At 35.7% G+C, this 20,492-nt stretch overlaps 1 protein-coding gene across 2 annotated transcripts in view; it reads left to right on the top strand.

Annotated features, from left to right (window-relative positions):
* The window catches only part of HCN1 (hyperpolarization activated cyclic nucleotide gated potassium channel 1), a 186,911-nt gene that overhangs the window by 80,947 nt on the left and 85,472 nt on the right, over positions 1–20,492 (top strand). The window contains exon 3 of one of the 2 annotated variants that reach the window (XM_085529418.1): positions 13,770–13,931. In XM_085529418.1, coding sequence (XP_085385544.1) covers positions 13,770–13,931 — 162 coding nt within the window. Of the gene's footprint in view, positions 1–13,769; positions 13,932–20,492 lie in introns of those variants that run through there. The other variant, XM_085529419.1, reaches the window with a different exon arrangement.

Below are 20,492 nucleotides of genomic sequence, written 5' to 3'. Positions count from 1 at the left end.
GTTTACTTCCTTGGCATCTTTACCACGACATACAGTTGTCACTCACTTTTGACTTTCTATCAGATTCATCCCTCCTAAGTAATTTGTCCTCTAATGTTTGGGATATACTGGCAGCCATTTAATTTAATTCAGCTGCAACAGGCAAGGAAAAATAAAGTAATCTAGGATCCATTGCAGGCAATATCAGACTCAGCTCCTCGGGGACAAGGATTTCCTTGAGATAACTGAACATATACATCCTCCAAAGGAGCTCTGTACATTTTTTCTTTGAAAGGCTTTTTGAAAATGAAGAAAAAACAAAGCAGAGGGGGGAAGAATTGTGAGGTGAGCATGAAATCAGTTTTATGTTTGTACACTGAAGTGCTGCTTTTGGTGGTGAATAGAAGATGAGACTTTGCTTAAGAGCTTAAGGCACGTGTCAAAACCCTAGTGTTTTGGCTAGTCAGCACACGTCACAGTCATATACAGTCTGTATACATTTATGTATAAATGAATATGGATATATTTACATGTACAGATGTAAATTTGTATGTATGTATAGAGAGAGGTATATATCCAGATGATATATGATATCATGAGCATTCTAGTACATTGTATTTGGCATCAGAAAACAAACTGCATGCTGCTTTCCCATTTTAATGATTATACTTGAATGAACAGAAAAGATCTAACAGCACACTAATGGAATAACATTCTGCTTGTAGCTGACAGGGAAATACTGAGAAAGCAGATAATTGTTTTATAATTGTGCTTCCTCTGAAAGGAAGAATCAATAATCACTGAAGTGTAAAGAGAAGACAAATCAATCGAAGGGAAAATTAAAAGTTTGAAGGGAAGATGTTGCAGAGATCTGAGAATTTTTTTGGTCTGTGATAACAAAACCTTTTCCATCCTTTGAGAATAATGATGCATTTAGCTAGTTAGTTATTTTGGTTTTACATCCATAGCTCACATTTGTTTTACTGTTGCCCTTATGCAATGAACTATTTGGTTCCTGGAAAAGAAGGGGAAAAAAAAAAAAAAAGAAAGAAAGAAAGAAAGAAAGAAAGAAAGAAAGAAAGAAAGAAAGAAAGAAAGAAAGAAAGAAAGAAAGAAAGAAAGAAAGAAAGAAAGAAAGAAAGAAAGAAAGAAAGAAAGAAAGAAAGAAAGAAAAGAGTGCAATTAATTATTTATGGTCTTTTATATAAATAGTCTCTCTTTCTTTCTTACGGCCTTGCTCAGATCTCCACAAAGGGAACGAGCATTAAATGTGGGAAATGTGCCACCTCCCTGTGCTGGATGTTCAGCACAGGGTGCAGCAGCCCTGAGGGATGCCCTGCCTGCTGCACAGTTTCATTGCCTCCAGAGGGTTGGCAGGAGCTGTAGTGCCCATCTCCTGCTTCTCAGCAACATGCAGTTCTGCAATTAGCCTTCTACGGGTGTGTGACTGAGCAAAGTGGAAGTCTTAACCGAACAGCTCAGAGTGCAGCATGATTATTCCACATGAGGGATGTTAAGGAAGACAACCTCTTCATTTATTTTTAATATGTTTATCCCAGAAATAGAAATCACATGGTAGCCAGTCAGACCATAAAGATTTTCCCAGAATGCTCGTGATTGCTGTTGTTGTGTTTCTTTTATTTATTTATTTAGTAGAGAATATAATGACACTGTGATGTCTAGAAAACATTTGGGTCACCAGGGATTGACTAGTACTCATAATGGTCATCAGACAGTGAGCACTTAAAGGAGAAAGGCAAAAAGCATGTATTTGGCAGATTGGTTTATAAAAAAATATCAGTTGTTTATTGCTGCTGCTGGTGGGAATCTTAGAGGAAATTCCAGGCTGATGGACTGGGCAAGTGACAGAGTTAATTCGGGCAGGCGAGAAATTTCAAAATCGTTCTTCAGGGAGTAATGCCTGGCAGAGAACTGAGTAAGTGCTGCTCTGCATCCAGCAGTATTTCAGTAAACTCCCTGCAGCCTGTTTGCAGTGCTTGTGGCCTGTCTCTGCAGGGCAAGAAACCACTAGGCAAAGAGTTTTCACAGCTTTATAAAACCACAGCTTCTCCTCCCTTCTCTCATGTCCTTTTGTCTTACGTTAGTGGTCCCACGCACATGCAGACCCCAACCCCCACTCCCCAGTCTAGGGCTTTTGAAACATTTGAAACACCTCATGTTTAGCTGGTTCTGCCAAACTCAATGGTAAAAATAACTCTCCATTCCACTGTCACTCTGCAATTGCGTAAATGCTGTTCTTGCTATTCAGCCTCCGTCACTGCATTCTCCCAGTGATGTTAGCTGCAGCACAGAGAGCACACAGGATAAACATTTCCCAGATTTTGCCTTCTAGAACCAAAATATTTCTTTAATTTAGGACTGCTCATAGAAGTAGGATGATTGGAATGTCATTGCAAATTTTGCAGACTTCCATCTTTATTGTAAGCCTTACAATGCTGTCCTTATCCTGGAGTCCCAGCTCCTGAAGCTCTGTGACTTTGTAAACATCTCGTATACACTATTTCCTTTTCTTGTTGCTAGCTTTAGCCTCCCACTGATTTCTGACATGCAGATATGAACAACCAAACCATATTTTTAAATTAATTTCAAGTTTCATGGGGTCACATAAATCACAGTTGTATTTATCTGAAGTTGATAATACTGTTGTGATGTGGTAGAGGATATGAAATGTCAGCCATTGCGTACAGTCACTCTAAAAAAGAATGGACAATGTTGTGTTCTCTAAGCCTGAAAATGTTTTCTGAATGTTTCTGAATGTAATATTGATGTTTTCTGTGACTGTGTAAACAAAATAAAAGAGGATATGACACAGCGAAAGGGTATAGCAAAATTAGAACATTTGGAGTGGATGGACTGAAAATGTACTGCGGGGATACTCTGGGGAACAAGAATAAGAGAAAGCACATAAAGCAGAGGGAAGCTCTGGTCTATTTTCTGAAAGTAAATCCTTTTCCTCCAGATGTTTGGTAGCATAAATCTGCCTTTAAAAACAGAAGTGAATCACAATCTCACCACCAGTTTGGGACTGCCCAAATATATTTTTCTTCTCCTTACAAAAATTATACAGTATACAGTCCTACTTTATCATCTTTTTTTTTTTTTTTTTTTTTTTTTTTTTTTAAATGCTAAATATGACAAGCAGAAGGGGAGATCTAGGGCAATTAGAACCATACAAAATATGGACAAAACAGAAATAGACTGTAAAAGCAGTAGATTGCAACCTGTGTTTTATAGGAAAAGCATGAAAACAGCAACAAATGAAAAAAAATTATTTTAACAGTGATATAAAGGGAATGTAAAGTAAAGTTATTAGAGAGCCCTATGGAAATTTCTCAGTGTTTTCTTCCTGTTCAAGAGGAATGAAATAATGTGTGATGATGACTGGGAATTTCATTCTAGAAGAGTATGTTTGCTTCATTGTCTTTTGTGCCAAGTCATGCTTCATGCTTCTCTTCACTGGCTACCCATCATTTAGGTGTCATCTGTGGGTTATCCTTTTGTCAATAGCCAGTCTGATAGCAGCTGCATTGGAAGTCAGCTGCAGTAGGAAGACAAGGCAGAAACATGGAACTGGAAAAAGGCTGTGTTGAGGCTAAGATATGCTAAAACTACGCAGAAGGCAACAGGCAATTATATTATCTTCTTAGAAAATATGAGACAAAGGATGATTTTCGTTTCAACATTGTCAAACAGGAGTATTGCACACTGTTGATGCTTGATCTCAGTATGACACTGAACATCCTCAGATGCGTAGGTTCTCAGAGCGAGTAACTCCTGGGGGTCCAGGTTTCTTGCAGAGTAAAAAGATGTTTTTGTTTTTTTTTTCCACAGAAATGGAAATATGAAGAGAAGGTAAAAGACAAAATAAAATCTCACTGTACAGTCTATCAGTTGTAGTAATCTTACAAAACTAAAAACTAAAAGACAGTGTGAAGTGCTGTTGAGAACAAACCACATTCACTCACTTTTACTGTTGTAAATCACATGACATGTAAAAGCATAGGTCATCTATGTGACAGCAACAAAAATGGTTGAGCCTTCAGCAACATGTTGTAAACCTAGGAGGAAATCCAAGAAAGCCCACAGCTGGCTGACAAACCTTGGAGGACCTTTGCAGAACTCAGCATGGATTAGTGCTGTGAGGCGTTATGCAGCTGAGATTTTTGACATTCATTTGCCTTGGTAGCAAAAGACTACAGGCAAACTGACAAATAAACCTCTGGCAGTAAAATAATGCAAAATGCAGAGAATGAGTGCACAGAGTGTTTTTCCTGGTGCCAAGTGAAGGATGGATTGAATACTACTCTGAAGGAGGTCTGGTAGTAACATTAGCAGTTGAAAATGCTGATGTGTTAAATCAAAATTCATGAGAGGACAGAGGTATTCCTGGGATGAACGAGCGTCTTCCATGGTGTCTTTCATGACCATTAATGGCTGAAAAGTGCACACACACAACTAGCAGTAGTAAAAAGTTTTGCTTTTACAGTATTCAGAAGCAAATCTCAACTCATTAAGCTCATGAAATGTGAGGTGTTGCTAAAATGTTCAGTTCAAGCCCCTCTGATGGCTGACAGTAGGCATTCAGCTGGTACGACTCATTTCAGCATGTCCTGCAGTAGGGAACCACAGACTGTCATAGTAATTTAGGGCCTAGTGAGGGGCAGGCACTGAAAATGGAGCCAGACATTCTGGAGGGTGATTTGAGAACCAGACATTTTTACAAGATCAGCTAGAAACCAGCAGAAAGCTACATCTATCAACCAAGAAAGACAAGTGCAGATCTGTGTCTGGATATGCTGGGCTGTCACAATGCACCCACAGTGGTTGCAAATTGTGGTGTGATGGTAAGGCTGCAACTAACCCTGATGATAGTTGGCAAGCTGCAGGCCAGCGGAGCAGCCTGACCACCTGCACCATCTCTGTAGTTTGTGGTCACCGCGGGCAAGGCTCAGTACTTGATTGTTCCGGTAGTATTGCTTGCATCTGGTCAGTGTCTCAAATGCACAGACTGACATGTTGTGACACTTACAGTGCAACTCGTTATATTGAAGCTAGATATGTTTAAGGTGGTACAAGTTTACAAAGTGTATGTTATAAAAGTGCATGCAGCTTACAAACTGTATGTTCTTGGAGAGACTACGGTAGTAAGTACTGAGATTCTGTAGTTTGAACACTAACAGCTTACTCTGTTAAAATATCTAATATAGTAAAATGTTCATGGTGAAGTATAATTAGTTAATTTATATTGATGAATTTATTTTCTCAAAAAATAATGTGAAGAAACTATGCAGTCTATTCTTTGTCGTTGTAACTGACAGCAGTAAAACACAAAGTATGGGATGCACTGTGCATTGCATCCTGAACAATTTTACCAGTCAGAAGCATGTATTATTTTAAATGTCACTGGAATTAGAAAAAAATCAGAGATCCCAAACAGGACCATGAAAATATACTTATTTCTTCTTACAGTAACTTTTCCCATCCCATTTTATTTTCTTGTCTTTTGTTTTCAGCCTTTAATTTTTGCACTGACTAACTAGAGATCTGTAGAGACTTTTGAACACTCAAACCTGCATTTAAGTTATGTTTTTGGATATGAGGATATTGATTTTCTTTTCATAATAATGATAGTTATATGTTTAGCAAATGTTGAACACAGAAGTAGAATAATTTAGCATCTGAAATTTCTGCTTAAGGTAGTTTCACGTACTAATTCAGGTAAATAAGATAACTTACATAAGAAGTTAGTGTCTGCAATTTCTCAAAGTAATTTCTTTAAACTGGTAATATACTTCTGACAACCTGAAGTTTTCAGCAGACAACTGAGTTGTTGATTTCTTCTGGCAAAAAATGGGGTGATTTTGAAGACTATGAGTCTGGCATGTTCCTTCTACCTGGTCAGGCATCGGATAAGAAGTATTTTTTTTTTCTTTGTGGTTTGTCAGTTTGATGTTATTGTTTGTGATTTTGTTGTTGTTGTTGTTTATTTTTTACATTTATCCTTTAAAATTGCAGACAAGATCCTCTGAGTGATTTTGAGCAACATTAAGCTTTTAACTGCAGGCTTTATTTGCACTTACGGAGCAAATAGTTTTTTAGAATGCAGTTCAATTAGCTGTGTAATTTGTAAGTTATTTGTCAGTATTGTGGAACATCAACTTAGATGTCAAATTGTTATTAGCATAATTATTTATGTAAGTATATACCTCTAGATTTTGTTATTTTCACTTTTCTATTTGTATGTATGTAAATGCGATATATGGATGGCTTTATCATGCCTCCTCTTAACAAGATTACCAAGATTTTCAAAGGAATGAATGGATTTTCTGTTTTGTTTTTTAACCATTCGTCTACTGAAGAGTTCTGACTTTCATATAGTATCATTCAACAGTCTTCAGCCTTGACTTTACTGACAATCCAACAATATAACCAATAATATTTTTTAAAATAAAGACAACCTTTTAATTTACTATTAAAAAAAAATCAGGGTTTATGTTTTATTTTAATATCTCAAATATATAAACATTAAACATGATATCTGTTCCTCATAAAACATTTCCTGTTTTATTTTGTTTTTAATTTTTTATTTTATTTTATTTTATTTTATTTTATTTTATTTTATTTTATTTTATTTTGCTATTCAAATGAAATCAGTTTGGTTTCAGAACTTTTATTCCATGGGAAATTTAACATAACAGTTTTTATTTTCAACTCCATGCCTATTAATTCCATGTTTGGAAGATTAACCTCAGTAAGACACCAGCTTAAATTCCCAAGGAGAAATATTCCTCATTATTTCAGTTGTTTGCTATTAGATCACTGTGTTGCTGTATGATAATTAACAGAATTAATGTGAAGCTCGGAAATGCACTAGTATGACTTCTGGGGCAAGCATCATGGGAAAAGACCTGGGGATTTAGGAATTTAATGAACAATTCCTTTAATATGAAAGGGCTTTGGGGGGGTTTTAGGATGATGGTGCATCTCCTACTTTGAGAATGTGTCTGTTTTCATCTCATCTTCGCAGACCTTGGAAATCAAAATCTTTTAAAAAAGCCAGAGATGTTTAGGAAAATGTTGAGACTGAAGGAGATGGGTCTGCTGGTGTCTCAATTGTAAAAACATTCTGAGCTGAGATATGCTGTTACTTTTGGATTTACAAATAATTTCTGCTGTCTTTCAGCTTTGTGTTCCTTCATTTTTCTTAGGTTAGAGTAGAATTCTTTCTTCAGTTATGAATTTACCAGCCAAAGCTAAAAGTGATTATGTAGATACTTTCTGTACCTGCATCCCTGAGTTCACACCTGGAAATATCCTTGGATGTTTTTAGTATTCATGTAACAATCAGATTGCTCACAGGCACAGCAGACAGAAGAAAGAAGTCAGAAAGAGATTACAGGGAACATTGTTTGAGCACTGTTTTATTTTTAGATCCATGAACCTGAGACCATGTCCAGCCTGTTTCGACATCAAGCCCTTCCAGCACACTGCACTAAACCATATTGTTAATACGCAGCTCAAGGGAGAAGACCCACTGTGCTGGGGGAAGAATGTAATTATTCCTGAAGTTAAGCTTTAAGAATGGAAATCAAGAGGGCTCAGGGTTTGTGAGACTTGAATAGACAAATATGGTGCAAAACAATTTTATGGGGCATGGCAATTTTTGTGAAGATCTTGGTTCTTTGAAATGACCTCCCTAAACTGTCTTAGCATTTATGACATATTTTGTTGTAAACTTCTTTATAAAATACATGTCTGATATTTGTTGTTTTATTTCACATTTCATAAGGATGAAAGCAGCCTGTATATTGACAGTGGAGAAGTTAGGTTTCGTAAGCTCAAAGTAATTCTGAAAAATGGAGACAGTCATCTGAATTCTGCTCTTATATTTGAAATGCTGTAGGCAGCGATATCTGTTAAGATTCGTGTTACTTGTTCTGTTGCCCTTTTCAGTGCTGTGGGAGTCCCTGCCCTAGTCTGTCTGTGGGTAGATGAGTGATGGTGAATAACTTATTTTTCTCTTCTCTGGTTGACACTGGAATATGTCTGCACATTAATATGAAAAACAGTACCTCTCACGCAGCTAGGAAGATAAATTGTAAATAATATTTTGTGCAATTTAGAGTCTGGCTGTATCTTAGAGCTGCCTTCTTTGCAAGATATAAGTATTTATAAAAGGTAATAATAAATGAAATATTCCTTCTAGCTCACCTGTACGACTACTTCTACATTATTATTATTATTATTATTATTATTATTATTATTATTATTATTATTATTATTATTATTATGGTTGTTTTTGTTTTTGCTCCCTTTTGCTTTGCCTCACTTCATGAAAGCAAAGGCTTAGTTTAACAAGGTACTTTCCATCATTAAAATAAATAATAAAACTTTCTCCTGTGTAAAAGTGAAAATTAGCACTGTGTTTTTTGTTTCAGGATCCTGAGGTTTGCCAGTCTTGGCTTGTTTTCTTTGTTACAGAACTAAAGAGACTAGTCCTCTCTATTTTGATGTCAAAGCAGGTCACACACATTACTCACAACAGGATAATAAAAATAAATCTTTTGGCAGTAAGGTTATGCCCTCAGTATGAGAAGTAATATATTAGTAAGTCAGAGGCAAATTTACAGTAGAACACAAGTATTGCAGAGTTTGTATGGAGTTAATAAATGTTGCTTGCTGGTTTTAATGCTTTCAGGTTTAACCTGGACTTGGAGCACTGTCACATGTCTGTGTTGTCGTGTTGTTCTTTTTGCTACACGGAAGCTGGCTGCCATTTGTACATGCCTTGAAGCAGAATAAATGGGGCTGCTATTACAAAACCTAATGTCAAATTGTGTCCATCTAGAAATAACAATTTTTAAAGGTCACATAAAATAGGCCAATCATCTCAGCTTTTCTTTTCTTTTCTTTTCTTTTCTTTTCTTTTCTTTTCTTTTCTTTTCTTTTCTTTTCTTTTCTTTTCTTTTCTTTTCTTTTCTTTTCCTTTCCTTTCCTTTCTTTTCTTTTCTTTTCTTTTCTTTTCTTTTCTTTTCTTTTCTTTTCTTTTCTTTTCTTTTCTTTTCTTTTCTTTTCTTTTCTTTTCTTTTCTTTTCTTTTCTTTTCTTTTCTTTTCTTTTCTTTTCTTTTCATTTTTTCTTTTATTTATTTATTTATTTTCCCCTGGATATGTTTGATTTAAAATATTTTATACAATTTATTAAATCACTGGCATTTACCCCCAGGTCAAGATAAGCAGAAGCAAATCTCTGCATTTGTCATCAGCTTAAAGTCACAAATAAAACTAGACTAAAAAGTGCTATATGCATTTACTGAATTATCAATGATGAATTATTTATTATCAAATTAAATTAAATTATCAGGAGTCAGTTGAGTGTAAAATGTAACTCTAAGGGCATACCCTGGCATTTCAATCAATGGGCCTTTACATCCACTTTTTCGGATTTATTTTCCACGTAGAGTGCAGTACAATGTAGCTTCCAAAGAAATGAACTTTGGTTAGAGTTGGATCCAATCCACAGTATCTCAAATGATATTTATGAAGAATATCTTTTTAAATCAGTTTGTAGAATATAACATGGATAAGAAGTAATGATTGGCTTTCACTGTTTAAAGCAGATGGAGAGACAGAAGTGTGAACAGAGCCCTTGTTCTCTCTTCTTCCTTTCATAATATTTTGTTTCCCAGAGATTTTTGTTACAAATACTGGCTTAAAAGTGAAGATTTAGCTCAGGTAGGAAAATCTGAATCCTGCAGTTCTTAATCTCTGTCTCGGTGCTGCTCTGAGGGATGAACCTAATAATTCTGGGCTGACCCAGAGGATGAACTAGAAAACCTTGTGATTTTCCTAGCTATTATTTTGCCTGGCAGTCTATCCTGAACTTGCATTGATCGGTGCCACACTCAGTCTGCTTTTAGTGAATGACACACACGTGCAGCTATTTCAGTCTCCAGAAGGTGACTGTTCAATATTCCAGGCTCCTCACAGCTCACTTAGTATGAGTGTCATTTCATGTGGCCTGAGGTGCAAAGCAGAATGTGAAGATGATGCCTTGACTATCTTGACTATTCTGAGCACTTCTAGTGCTTCTAAGAGGTGCAAAAGAGGACGTATCTCAATCTACTCAGTAGTACAAGTTTTCAATAAATTTTTCAGGACTTTCTGAGGCTTTCTTTTCCCTCCTGGGATAGTTAAATCTTGGTAAATTTTATAAATCAAATTTTATGTAACTGAACATAAAAATTGGTCCAAACTACAAAACACAACTGAAGAACTATTCCCTTCCAGTTATTAGAAGGCAGGAGTGGTAACTGAGTGCACTCCACAAAAGCAGAGTTTATATGCATTTAGTTGAGCAAGATATGTACTATTAACTTAATATGACAGCCCTCAAATACTATTAAGCGAGTGGGCTGATAAGACTGGAACAGTTTTTCTGTCTCAGGCTTGGAAATCAGTCAGCAGGACCAATTTAAAGTATACACTCCATTGTAAATGTGAGAAAAGAATAATCTGCTTTCTTCTTCACACATGGAAATCAAGGGAGTCATTAATGAAGTGTGAATAAAAACTGAGATAAAACTTGTGACCTATGACTTCTCAAGGAACAATTTCTTATTCTCCATGAATGATATTCTGTTAAAATTTGAAAAATGGCTAATATATGATTATATTTCAGCCGCTGTCAGACACAATGTCAGCTCATCAGGGAAAAAAAAAAAAAAAAAAAAAAAAGAAATAATAATAATACACAAGGAAGTTATGGTGTTCCAAAAGTCAGGTAATAAACCACTGGTTATTATTAAACACAATTAAACACAGTTTTGAAGGATATGGAAACTGTTAACAGTAAAAATATAATCCCTGCCCCCTGCCCCTCCCCCCCCAAAACAAACAAACAAACAAACAAACAAAACAACAGCTCCAACAGAACAACAAAAAATGCATTATAATAATAAAAAGTATAATCTGCAATGGAAACTTATTAGTAGAATAAAATAAGAAATATCCATGAAATATTTTTCTTATTGAGCTTTCTTCTGTAATGCAGTTATCACAGTTATTAGAACAGGCTACATAACTATTAAAGTAAGCATGAGTGATAAAACACCACAATTAATCAGTGCCATGGTGAAAATGCTGATTTCATGTTACTGTGATGAGCAGTTAAGTTAATGTCCAGAATGCTACTATATTTGTAACAGTACTTACTGATCCTTTGTGCTGAGCTGCAGAGCAGTATTTCTTGAGGGGAAAGGTATCAGAAGTGATGGAATCACAGTTTCAGATGCTGGTGGTTCCAACCACTTCCTTTATTGGATTTGTTTCACATACAATTTTCAGTGTATTGTTGTTCTTTCAGTATGTGATCATTACTGCAAAGGCATATCAGTAATGAAAAAGGTCGATGTTGCTTACTTTTTAGGAAAAACAAATTACTCAATTATAGAACTGTAGCAAGATAGCATAGTCCCTGCAAAGCCCAAGCCCATCAGGAGTCCTTGCTGATTCAGTAGGGCCTTGTAGTTTGAACTCAGCGCTCCATCTATTTGGTTTGATATTTTTTCTTCTTTTTTACAATCTCTTTCTGTTTCCTGGTTCTAATGGCCCCTTTGAGAATATTACTGAGCCATCACACAGTTTCACAGGTTAGGCAGGAAGCAATACACTTATAATGACCAGGCAAGATCACTGAAATACATTTACAAATCCACCCACTTGTCTCTCTCTCTGTATATATATTTATTTTTTTCAGTAAACATTACCCTATTAAATAATATGAATCTTTTAAAATTTAAAATAAAAATATACCAGTGCAAAATACACTTAAATTTGTGGACGTTCACTGTCGTTAGGAGCTTCCACATTTGGGCTATTTCTAGAACATAAACTGATGTAAAAAAATGTGCTCCATGGGGCTGAAAGAGCCACAGAGAGATCATTCTTAGGCAGCTCTGATCACAGGATATGTGAACAGCCGGTTGTCTTGACTATGCTTGTAGTTACAGATTTCAGAGAAGAATGCAGCATTCCTGGGGTCTGTGCTGCTGTCTCATTGTCTTTGGAGAGTTTCAGAGAATCTGATCTTCCCCTGATTATCACACATAGATGTGTGTATTCAGAACAAGTGCAATAAAATAACCATGAACAAAGCTCCAGAACAGTTATTTATTTCCATTCTTGAAAAAAAAAATATTTCATTTTTACATACTACCTACTCACCCAGTTCACCTTTTGCTACTGAAACTGTAGCTATTTAAAAAGTTATATTTTGAATACATTTCCAAAGAGCACAAATTTTAATGATGTCACTTTTCTATTTCTATTTATGTTATCTCCTAAATGTTGGTGTAATTTGCTCAGTATTGACAGGAACTAAGTAGTGTGTAAATAGCATTAAGAATCTGCACGAAGTGTCTGTGAAGCGAAGATTTATAATATTCTCACAAAATGTTGTAACTTGAAGCAACGCTTTGCACATAAACATAATGTGTTAGGTATTTTTTCTGTTACATAAATTTTCTAGCCAATATGTAATGATTTTAAACAAACTCTCACTAACTGAAAAAGATATTGAAAGACACCTTAACCTGCTCTCTTTATTTGCACTTGTAATCATTTACAGTATGGGTACTTAACCTCTGTTTTCAGTTTTAGTGATGTGAAAGGTGGGACAGAATAATTTCCTCTTGCACACTTGAATTCTTTTGGAATTTCCACTTTGGCAATGCATGCTTTGCAATGTCACTGAGCTGGATCGTGGTTGCACAGGCTGATCTCTGACTACAGTGCATGGCGGTGTGTCACTGTATAATCTACTAGATGAGAGAATAGGATGCTAAAAGCACAAAATGAAATGTATTAAGGAAATGGAAAGGATGCCTAACTGGAGCAGCCAGTGTTGTGTATGGTCTTTATAGTTTTATTATTTGACTCAATAATGATGTCTAAAATTTTGCGCCCATCAAAAATCTATCTTTTCCTGTTGATGTCTCTTCACATGACTGGGAATAAGAACTGACCTTCATCTTTTGTATCCTTATGCTTAAGAGTATGTTTATGCTTTGCTAGAAGAGACTGTACAAATAAAATTATTTTTTAACAAGAATGGAAAAATCCAAATGATTATTTTTGTTTGACCTTATCTTAGCTACTACAGATGTTTCAGGATTCTCAGTATTTTAGTAAGACTGCCGTGAGATATTCCTACATCATTTTGCTAGGTGAGCAAATGTTTGCAGTGCACAAGTTAAAAAAATAAAAATAAAAATAAAAATAATAAAAAAATACTATTTTGCTTCTTCACTCACATTTTGTTACTTTTTAGAAGGCAGGAAATGTGACTCTATTCTGAACAGGTCATTCAATTTTTACCTCCCACAATTTTGTGAATACTTAAGACACCTGGTTAACAGACAAACAATGGGTTCACTAACTTTTCCATGCTTCTCAACTCTTTTTTACTTTCTTTTTTTTTGAGTTCTACTTTGATTAAAAGAAGTTTAAGAAAGTACTTCAGTTGGTCTTTGTGAATTAAATGAAACACTTTTTAGCAGCTTGTGTAATCATGATGCAGCCAAGAGTCAGGTGTGCCATGTACAGTCCTGTGCCCAAATTAGCATGCCCATATTAGCAGGTGTTACTGAATGAACTCTGACTCCTTAGAAGTTCAGAATGATGCTTCTTTGTCTTTTGTCTGCCTGATGAAAAGTAAATAATTTGCATTTCTGATTTGCATCACATAAATCTTCTGTAATTTTCCCTACAGATTTTCCACATGACCTATGATCTGGCCAGTGCTGTGGTGAGAATCTTTAATCTTATTGGAATGATGCTGCTGCTTTGCCATTGGGATGGTTGTCTTCAGTTTTTAGTACCATTACTCCAGGATTTCCCACCAGATTGCTGGGTGTCCCTAAACGGTATGGTTGTAAGTATTGTTCATTTTTCATTGTGCTTTCTAAACTTTATTTTTTTAAACAGTTAGCCTCAGACTTAAGTGCAAAAACACATGCATAGTAAGATAATACCCTGAAATGTACTCAAGGTTATTTAGGAGTTTTGATGGCTTGCTTACTAATAAACAAAGGTTGGTTTTGTAACCCTCACCACCAACAATACTAAACTGACACACTGTCAGTAAATGAACCAGAAAATGTTTTCAGTGTAGAGGCCATTTAAATTAGTTTATTAATCCTCATTCCCTCAAAGAAGTCATTAGAAAGACATTTGGAAATAGCTCACTAGTGTTTTCAGTTCAGTTTTTATTTTCAGAAGGTTATAGATGTTGATTTAATCTGTTATTTTCATCTAATGTAGTCCTCTGTTTGTTTTGTAAATAACTTCTGGCTATGTCATTAAGTCCTTTACCAAATTGTTCCTAACTGTCAGGAACTGTAGTTCCTAACTACAGGAAATGCAGTTACTTCTGTAAATCACACACTTGTGAGTTTGTGAAAAGTTAGTTCAAAGAGAAAACTTGCCTATGTCTTCTTCATAATGAAGGTTAATGGTGTTCTTGTTTGACATATACCTGGAAGAATTAAATGTTTTTTGTGAGGCTGGATGATGAATCAGGTAGACTTTTTTTCATAGAAAATACGTAGATAAAGTTGTTGAAATGTGTCTATACCAAACAGAAAAATTCCCAATCAGCTGTTTCACCAACCAACTGAAGCACAGAATCACAGAATCATCAAGGCTTGAAGAGACCTTCAAGATTATCTAGTCCTACCATCCATCTGCCACCAATATTTCCTGACTAAACATGTGCCTTAGTATGAAATTTAAATGTTTCTTGAACACCTTCAGGGACAGTGACTCATCCATGTTCTTGGGCAGCCTGTTTCTACAATGTTTAAGAGACCTTTACTGTAGATGGGCAACTTGTACAGTCTCACATATTTCTATTGGAAAAACATAGCAATATTTGTTCCTTTAGGAGTGTAATACTGCCTAGTACTGTTGGAGCTTGGTGACTAACACTGTCAGTCATACAGACAAGCATTTGCAGTCATTGAATGACATATTTAATGATAAGCAGCATGTTTGCTGACACCTTGCTGTGCAGCTCTGTTAAAAAAAAAAGTGAAAAAGTGACATATCTTCACAAATGGAGTTGCTACAATATAAGTAGGTCACCAGGATGCTGACTGGCACGTTTTTCGTTTTTACATTCTGCTGCATTGTGGGTTCTGCTTCATAACATCTTTCATTCACATTCAGTAAGGGTACATTTTCTATCAGTTTTCTGGATAAAAATTAATCTAGAGAGTGAAAGGAAATAAGTGTTGGCTTATGCTTAACTGAAGTATTTACCTTTTTATGAATGCTTAAATATTACATTCTTCCATATGAGCTACATTTGACCTTAGAAATCCGTGCACATTCTTAGGGATATCTTTTTGCCTGCCCACAATAAATTTTCTCACAGAAATTTCTCATAGAAATATTTCTTTCTCCTTACTGGCCACATGCTCTTGGAATGATTATTAGGAAACCTATTTTCTCTGAGAAACTTGCTGCTATTAAACAACACTGAACACTGAACTTTTGTTGATGGCCCCAAAGGTCCAGCATTGTAAGGAAGAGATCTTTATCTACCTCCATCTATTGCACCTTTCTGTCAATGCATTCTCTTTTACTCAAAGATTTCAGCACAGTATTCTGTAAAGACAGTTATAAATGAATTTGGAGTTTGTGGCAAATTTCTGAGTCAAAGAATTCTGGAATATTTGGGTGATCTGAAAGTAATGACACCTATTTATTTCCTTGGAGTCTGCAACAGATGCAGAGAACAGTAACACTACTTGATAGGGTAAATAGCTACAAAACAACATTTTTCAGAATAGTCAACACCCTTAGTTATGCACTGTGAACAGCAATGAACAGGAGCTTGCAGGCACATTTGCAAACATCTGCATGGCCATCCAGAATATGGCTTGTCTTTCTCATTGTTACTGCCACTGCTGAAAAGCACCAGGTCACTGTGCTCATATCCACTGTTTATTCTCCATCAATGCTCAGCACACATCAGTGAATGTCAATGGTTGCTAATTTTTCCACATTAAAGAATTCAGTTCCACGCCTTTTCTTCATACACTCCTCCATGCCAGACATTATTGTGTCAGACTGCCCTTTGCTGCCCTCTGTCACATGACAACATAACATAACAGTATATTGGTGGGAAGGTTTGACATATACTGCCTTATAACAAACACGTGCCTTTGATGTCAGAAGCCAACAGAATACCATAGGTGATACTCCTTTTGGAGCAGCCCTTGCACACCTGTTCTGAAAAAGGCAAAATCACCCACCTTCGAGTTTCAGTCTTATTTTGAGTAGAGAGGGTTTTTTGTTTGTTTGTTTGTTTTTGTGGACATTTCCAGGTACTCAAACTGTTGCTTCCTCAGGACAAGTAAAATAAATAAAATAAAAAAAAAAAATTTAAAAAATAACATGGGCTGATAGGCTAATACAATAACTTTGCTTTGAGGTAATGTTTTAACAGTCACTGGTGATGACAATAGACTTGAAGGCTTATTCTTAAATATATATATGCATCATCAGTTTTTCAGTAAACAACACAGCTGCTAGTCAGTTGCGAGCTAAAGTTTTAGCAGATAATGCAGTGGTGAAGGAATTAAAGAATCCAATCTGCCTCTTCAATCTGTGCAACCTAGCATACTCTTTCAGGCCATGGTTGCATTCTGTCTTATACATTTGTTGCTTCAGACTGCAGATCACAAGAACATCCTCCAAAAACCTTCTGGAAACATTCTTTTCTGTAGGAGCTAGTATGAGAAAGTTTTCAGATTCCACAGGCTCACTCACATTGTGCTGTTAGAAAGAAGAAGGTTGAATTTAATGTCAGAAAGGAGCAGAATAATGAAATCAAGCCAACTGCCTCTCTGAACAATTACACTGAATGAAATTAAAGAGAAACAAACCAGTGGATTTTCATCTTTGAAAGAATGATTAAAAATGTCAGAATGGACCACCAGATTGACTATGAAATGAAATGGAAAGTCTTCTCTTTGAAAGGAAATAAGATGGCCTTTGGCTGATACTGAGCCAGCTTGACCAAAAGTACTTCATACCACACTGGGATGTTATCCTCAGTAATAATGAACTCAGATGGTGTATGTACTCCTTGTATTTCCTGGTCAATTCTTAGCAGTGGCATTCCTGTTATGAAAAAAAAGACAGAGCTGGTATCTTTCCTTAATTTTTCTAATTGTGATCCCACCTGCCCATTTTATATCATTACTGCCATTTCATTTCACTGATTTTTTAAAAGCTTAGTTAGTAACTATTTGACAGCAGGATCCTATGCTCTTTTAAAATATCCATGCACTTCTGTAAAAATAAGAGATAACAGCATGCACTCTTTTTTTAATGCTCACTGTAAGTTGTGTTCCAGCCAATCCATTATGGATAAAACAACAATTAACTCTGTGAGGTTATATAGTTCTCTGATTCATTTCTTTATCTTTTTTTAACACCAATATTATGAATTCCATTCCTAAACAAGGTCTTCTGTGAAGAAGTTTCACAAAGTTTCCTAATGATGCTGCTTAATTTCTTCTTGGCTCAGAAAGGCTATTATCTGCAGCTTCTTGTGTGATTTATCCTCAGCTTTCTGATCTGCATTGCCTCAGACTAGTGTACTTCCATAATGACTCATAGACCAAACAGCTTTATCATACCTCGGAGTCTGAGCCAGTTGCTCATTAGAAAATTAGGAGTAAAACTTTCACCTGAGACCAAGAGGAAAGCAAAAACAGTAAGAATGCTACAGGATCCTCTCCTGTGATTAGTCTCTAAAACCCTTCTTCTGCATTTTGTATTCAGTTTCAGCTGTGGTGAATTGCAGAAGCACAGTGTGTAAGTTCCAAATATTGAGCAGTTATAGCCAGGTCTTGTAAGAGACAGAGTTTCTAAGCAAGTGAAGATGAGAGGACATTTTTGCCACTGATACCATCTGGCCATCTATGTGTGAAATAAATAATTGCTTGCTTTAAATCCATTGTTATCGTATTGGAAGTTTGCTCTTCCCTTTTCTGTCATCTGTGGTGAAGTCCCAATGACATGTTATTCCTGAGTAACAGTGTCTGAAGATCTCCAACCTCTACTTTCATGTTTATATTTGCAATAATTGGATGTATGGTTAGGAAAACATAGCAAGTTACTAACCTGAAATTTTCAGATTTTTCACACATAACAATGTTTTATCAGATAAAAATCTAGCAGAGTAGTATAGAACTTAACCTGAAAACTGACTTTTTTAAAAGCCAGAAAACTGCAAAGCTTCTGGAAAGAGCATGCTTTACTAACATTTCTCATGGCAGTCAGACAGTGTTTGCTCAGCAAGAGCCCTTCAGGTTCTCTGGCTTCTTTGTGATGGCTTTTTCTTACTATTCTTGCAGTTCGTTTAGAATCATACATTCATAGAATTACCCAGGTTGGAAAAGACCTTGAAGATCATCAAGTCCAACCGCAGCCTAACCATATTACCCTAACTCTAAAAACCTGCTAAATCATTTCCCTGAGAACACGACACTCATTTGTATCAGACTCTGGGTTTGGTGGGGTTTTTTTAGGTTTAATGTTCAGTGGAGGGGGATTTTACTTTATATTAATTCATCAACATCAATGGAAATCAGAAATTGGCTTGCAGAACCATATTTCTGACAGTATCACCATTGAAATGAAATGATTCTGGCAATTTCTGTTGTATAGTCTGAAGGTCCTTCACTTTATAAAATAAACCGTTTAAATGAATGCTTGATAGTAAAATTCAGAAATGGATTCATGATTTCTAATGCACTAAGAATTATGCTAACATAAATTTAATATGCACAAAAACTAGTAATAATGCATCAACTTGAATTTCAGGTCTTTGCATTTCTTAAAAATGAACATCATTTTCAATTACCTAATCACACACTTGAGTAAGATCTCTGCTTTACTCATCTGAGCTCAAGGAATGGATTACAGTCACAATTATTTAGTTCTGGATTTTTCCATTTTGATAATACATTGGCTCAGCGCCTCCATCCCTGTGGTTAGTCACTGGAACAGCTAATATTCTCCTGAGATTTCTTCACACTTGATATTCATGTGATAATCATCATTTAGTGCTTCACAAATATTATTGGAACAACTTTTTATTATGTAGCAAGATGTTGTGCAGTGTTCAGAGCACTGATTCTTTTGACTTTGTTTGCAGTGATAAGCAATAAATGCTTATAAAAATCATATCCCACAACCCTTAATTGGGTACTGAATAAGTGTGGAACATAAGGGAGTCATGAGGATGCCAGAGGCACTGTGGATCTCTTGTGATATATTACTACACTAAAGTACTTTATAGTCATATATTTACATATGTTTATTGCTTTAGTTAGCAAATGCTTCTATAAATAGTTAAAATATTGAAATTACATTTCTGAGATTGATTCTGATGAAAATATTAGTGAAGGAGGAATTTCCCAATTCAGATGAGTGCTGTATTTACAATACAATTTGGAAATATGGTGATACAAATAATAACATTATGTAATCAAAATTCTTAGGACAAAGATATCCCTATTTGGGGAATGTAATAATTATATCTCTTCTAGGATGTTCCACTGTGCAATGTTGAGTTATTGCTGTCTTTGGCACACAGCCTTGACCTATCATCTGGTGTCAGGCCACTTCCTACCTCATCAAGATGACAGAGTAATGCTGCAGTTTGTGACCTATTCCAGTAGGTGAAAGAGGTCATAGCAACCTGTGTTGGGCCAAAAAATAAGATAGCTTAGGAGAATATATTATGTGATTTGACACTAGCATAAATTGCAAAGAAAAATGTTGTAGACATACATACAGAACAAGATATGCTTAATGTAGACTGAAGCCAGGTGTTAACAGCAGTACCAAAGTTTTACGCTAAGCTAGCAAGTATTAGAGAAAAGGCGTAGCCGAGGGCATTGTTGATTTAACTCAGTGTGTCATGATCAATGGAGAGGAAAACAAATCTCATTCTCATTTTTTATAACAATTGCTGAGGCTTTAAGAAGACCCACATAGGTTTTGGCGCTTGCTTTTCTTTCTTTTCTTAAATAGGTGAGGAGGTCATCCATCTTTGCTGGGCTGAAATGCACATTCTAATGGAAGAAATAATAACTTGTTATTCTTACCTTCTTGCCTGTAACTGTGTAATTCTACACATATCTCCTGTACTTTGAGACTGTGTAATCTGACAGTAGATTTCTGATGAGCCTACATAAAAGCAGTCATTAGATTTCCTGTGCCTCATACTTGGTTTAAAATATTTCATTATTTTTATTTTGTGCACTGTCTTAGCCATTCCTGGCAGTAAATTAATTCTGAATAATAAGAAAGTTCCTGGAGTCCAACCCAGCATTTACAAAATATGATTCAAAAATTGTTTCCATCGTGGCTGCTGTTTTTTGATCTAAAAATTATACTCATTTGTTCCAAA

This window comes from Coturnix japonica, chromosome Z (genome assembly GCF_054131305.1).
Source record: "Coturnix japonica strain WE chromosome Z, WE-NBRP24, whole genome shotgun sequence".
Taxonomy (NCBI): domain Eukaryota; kingdom Metazoa; phylum Chordata; class Aves; order Galliformes; family Phasianidae; genus Coturnix; species Coturnix japonica.
Note: the sequence above shows the minus strand (reverse complement) of the source record. Positions and strands in the feature narration are given on the sequence as shown.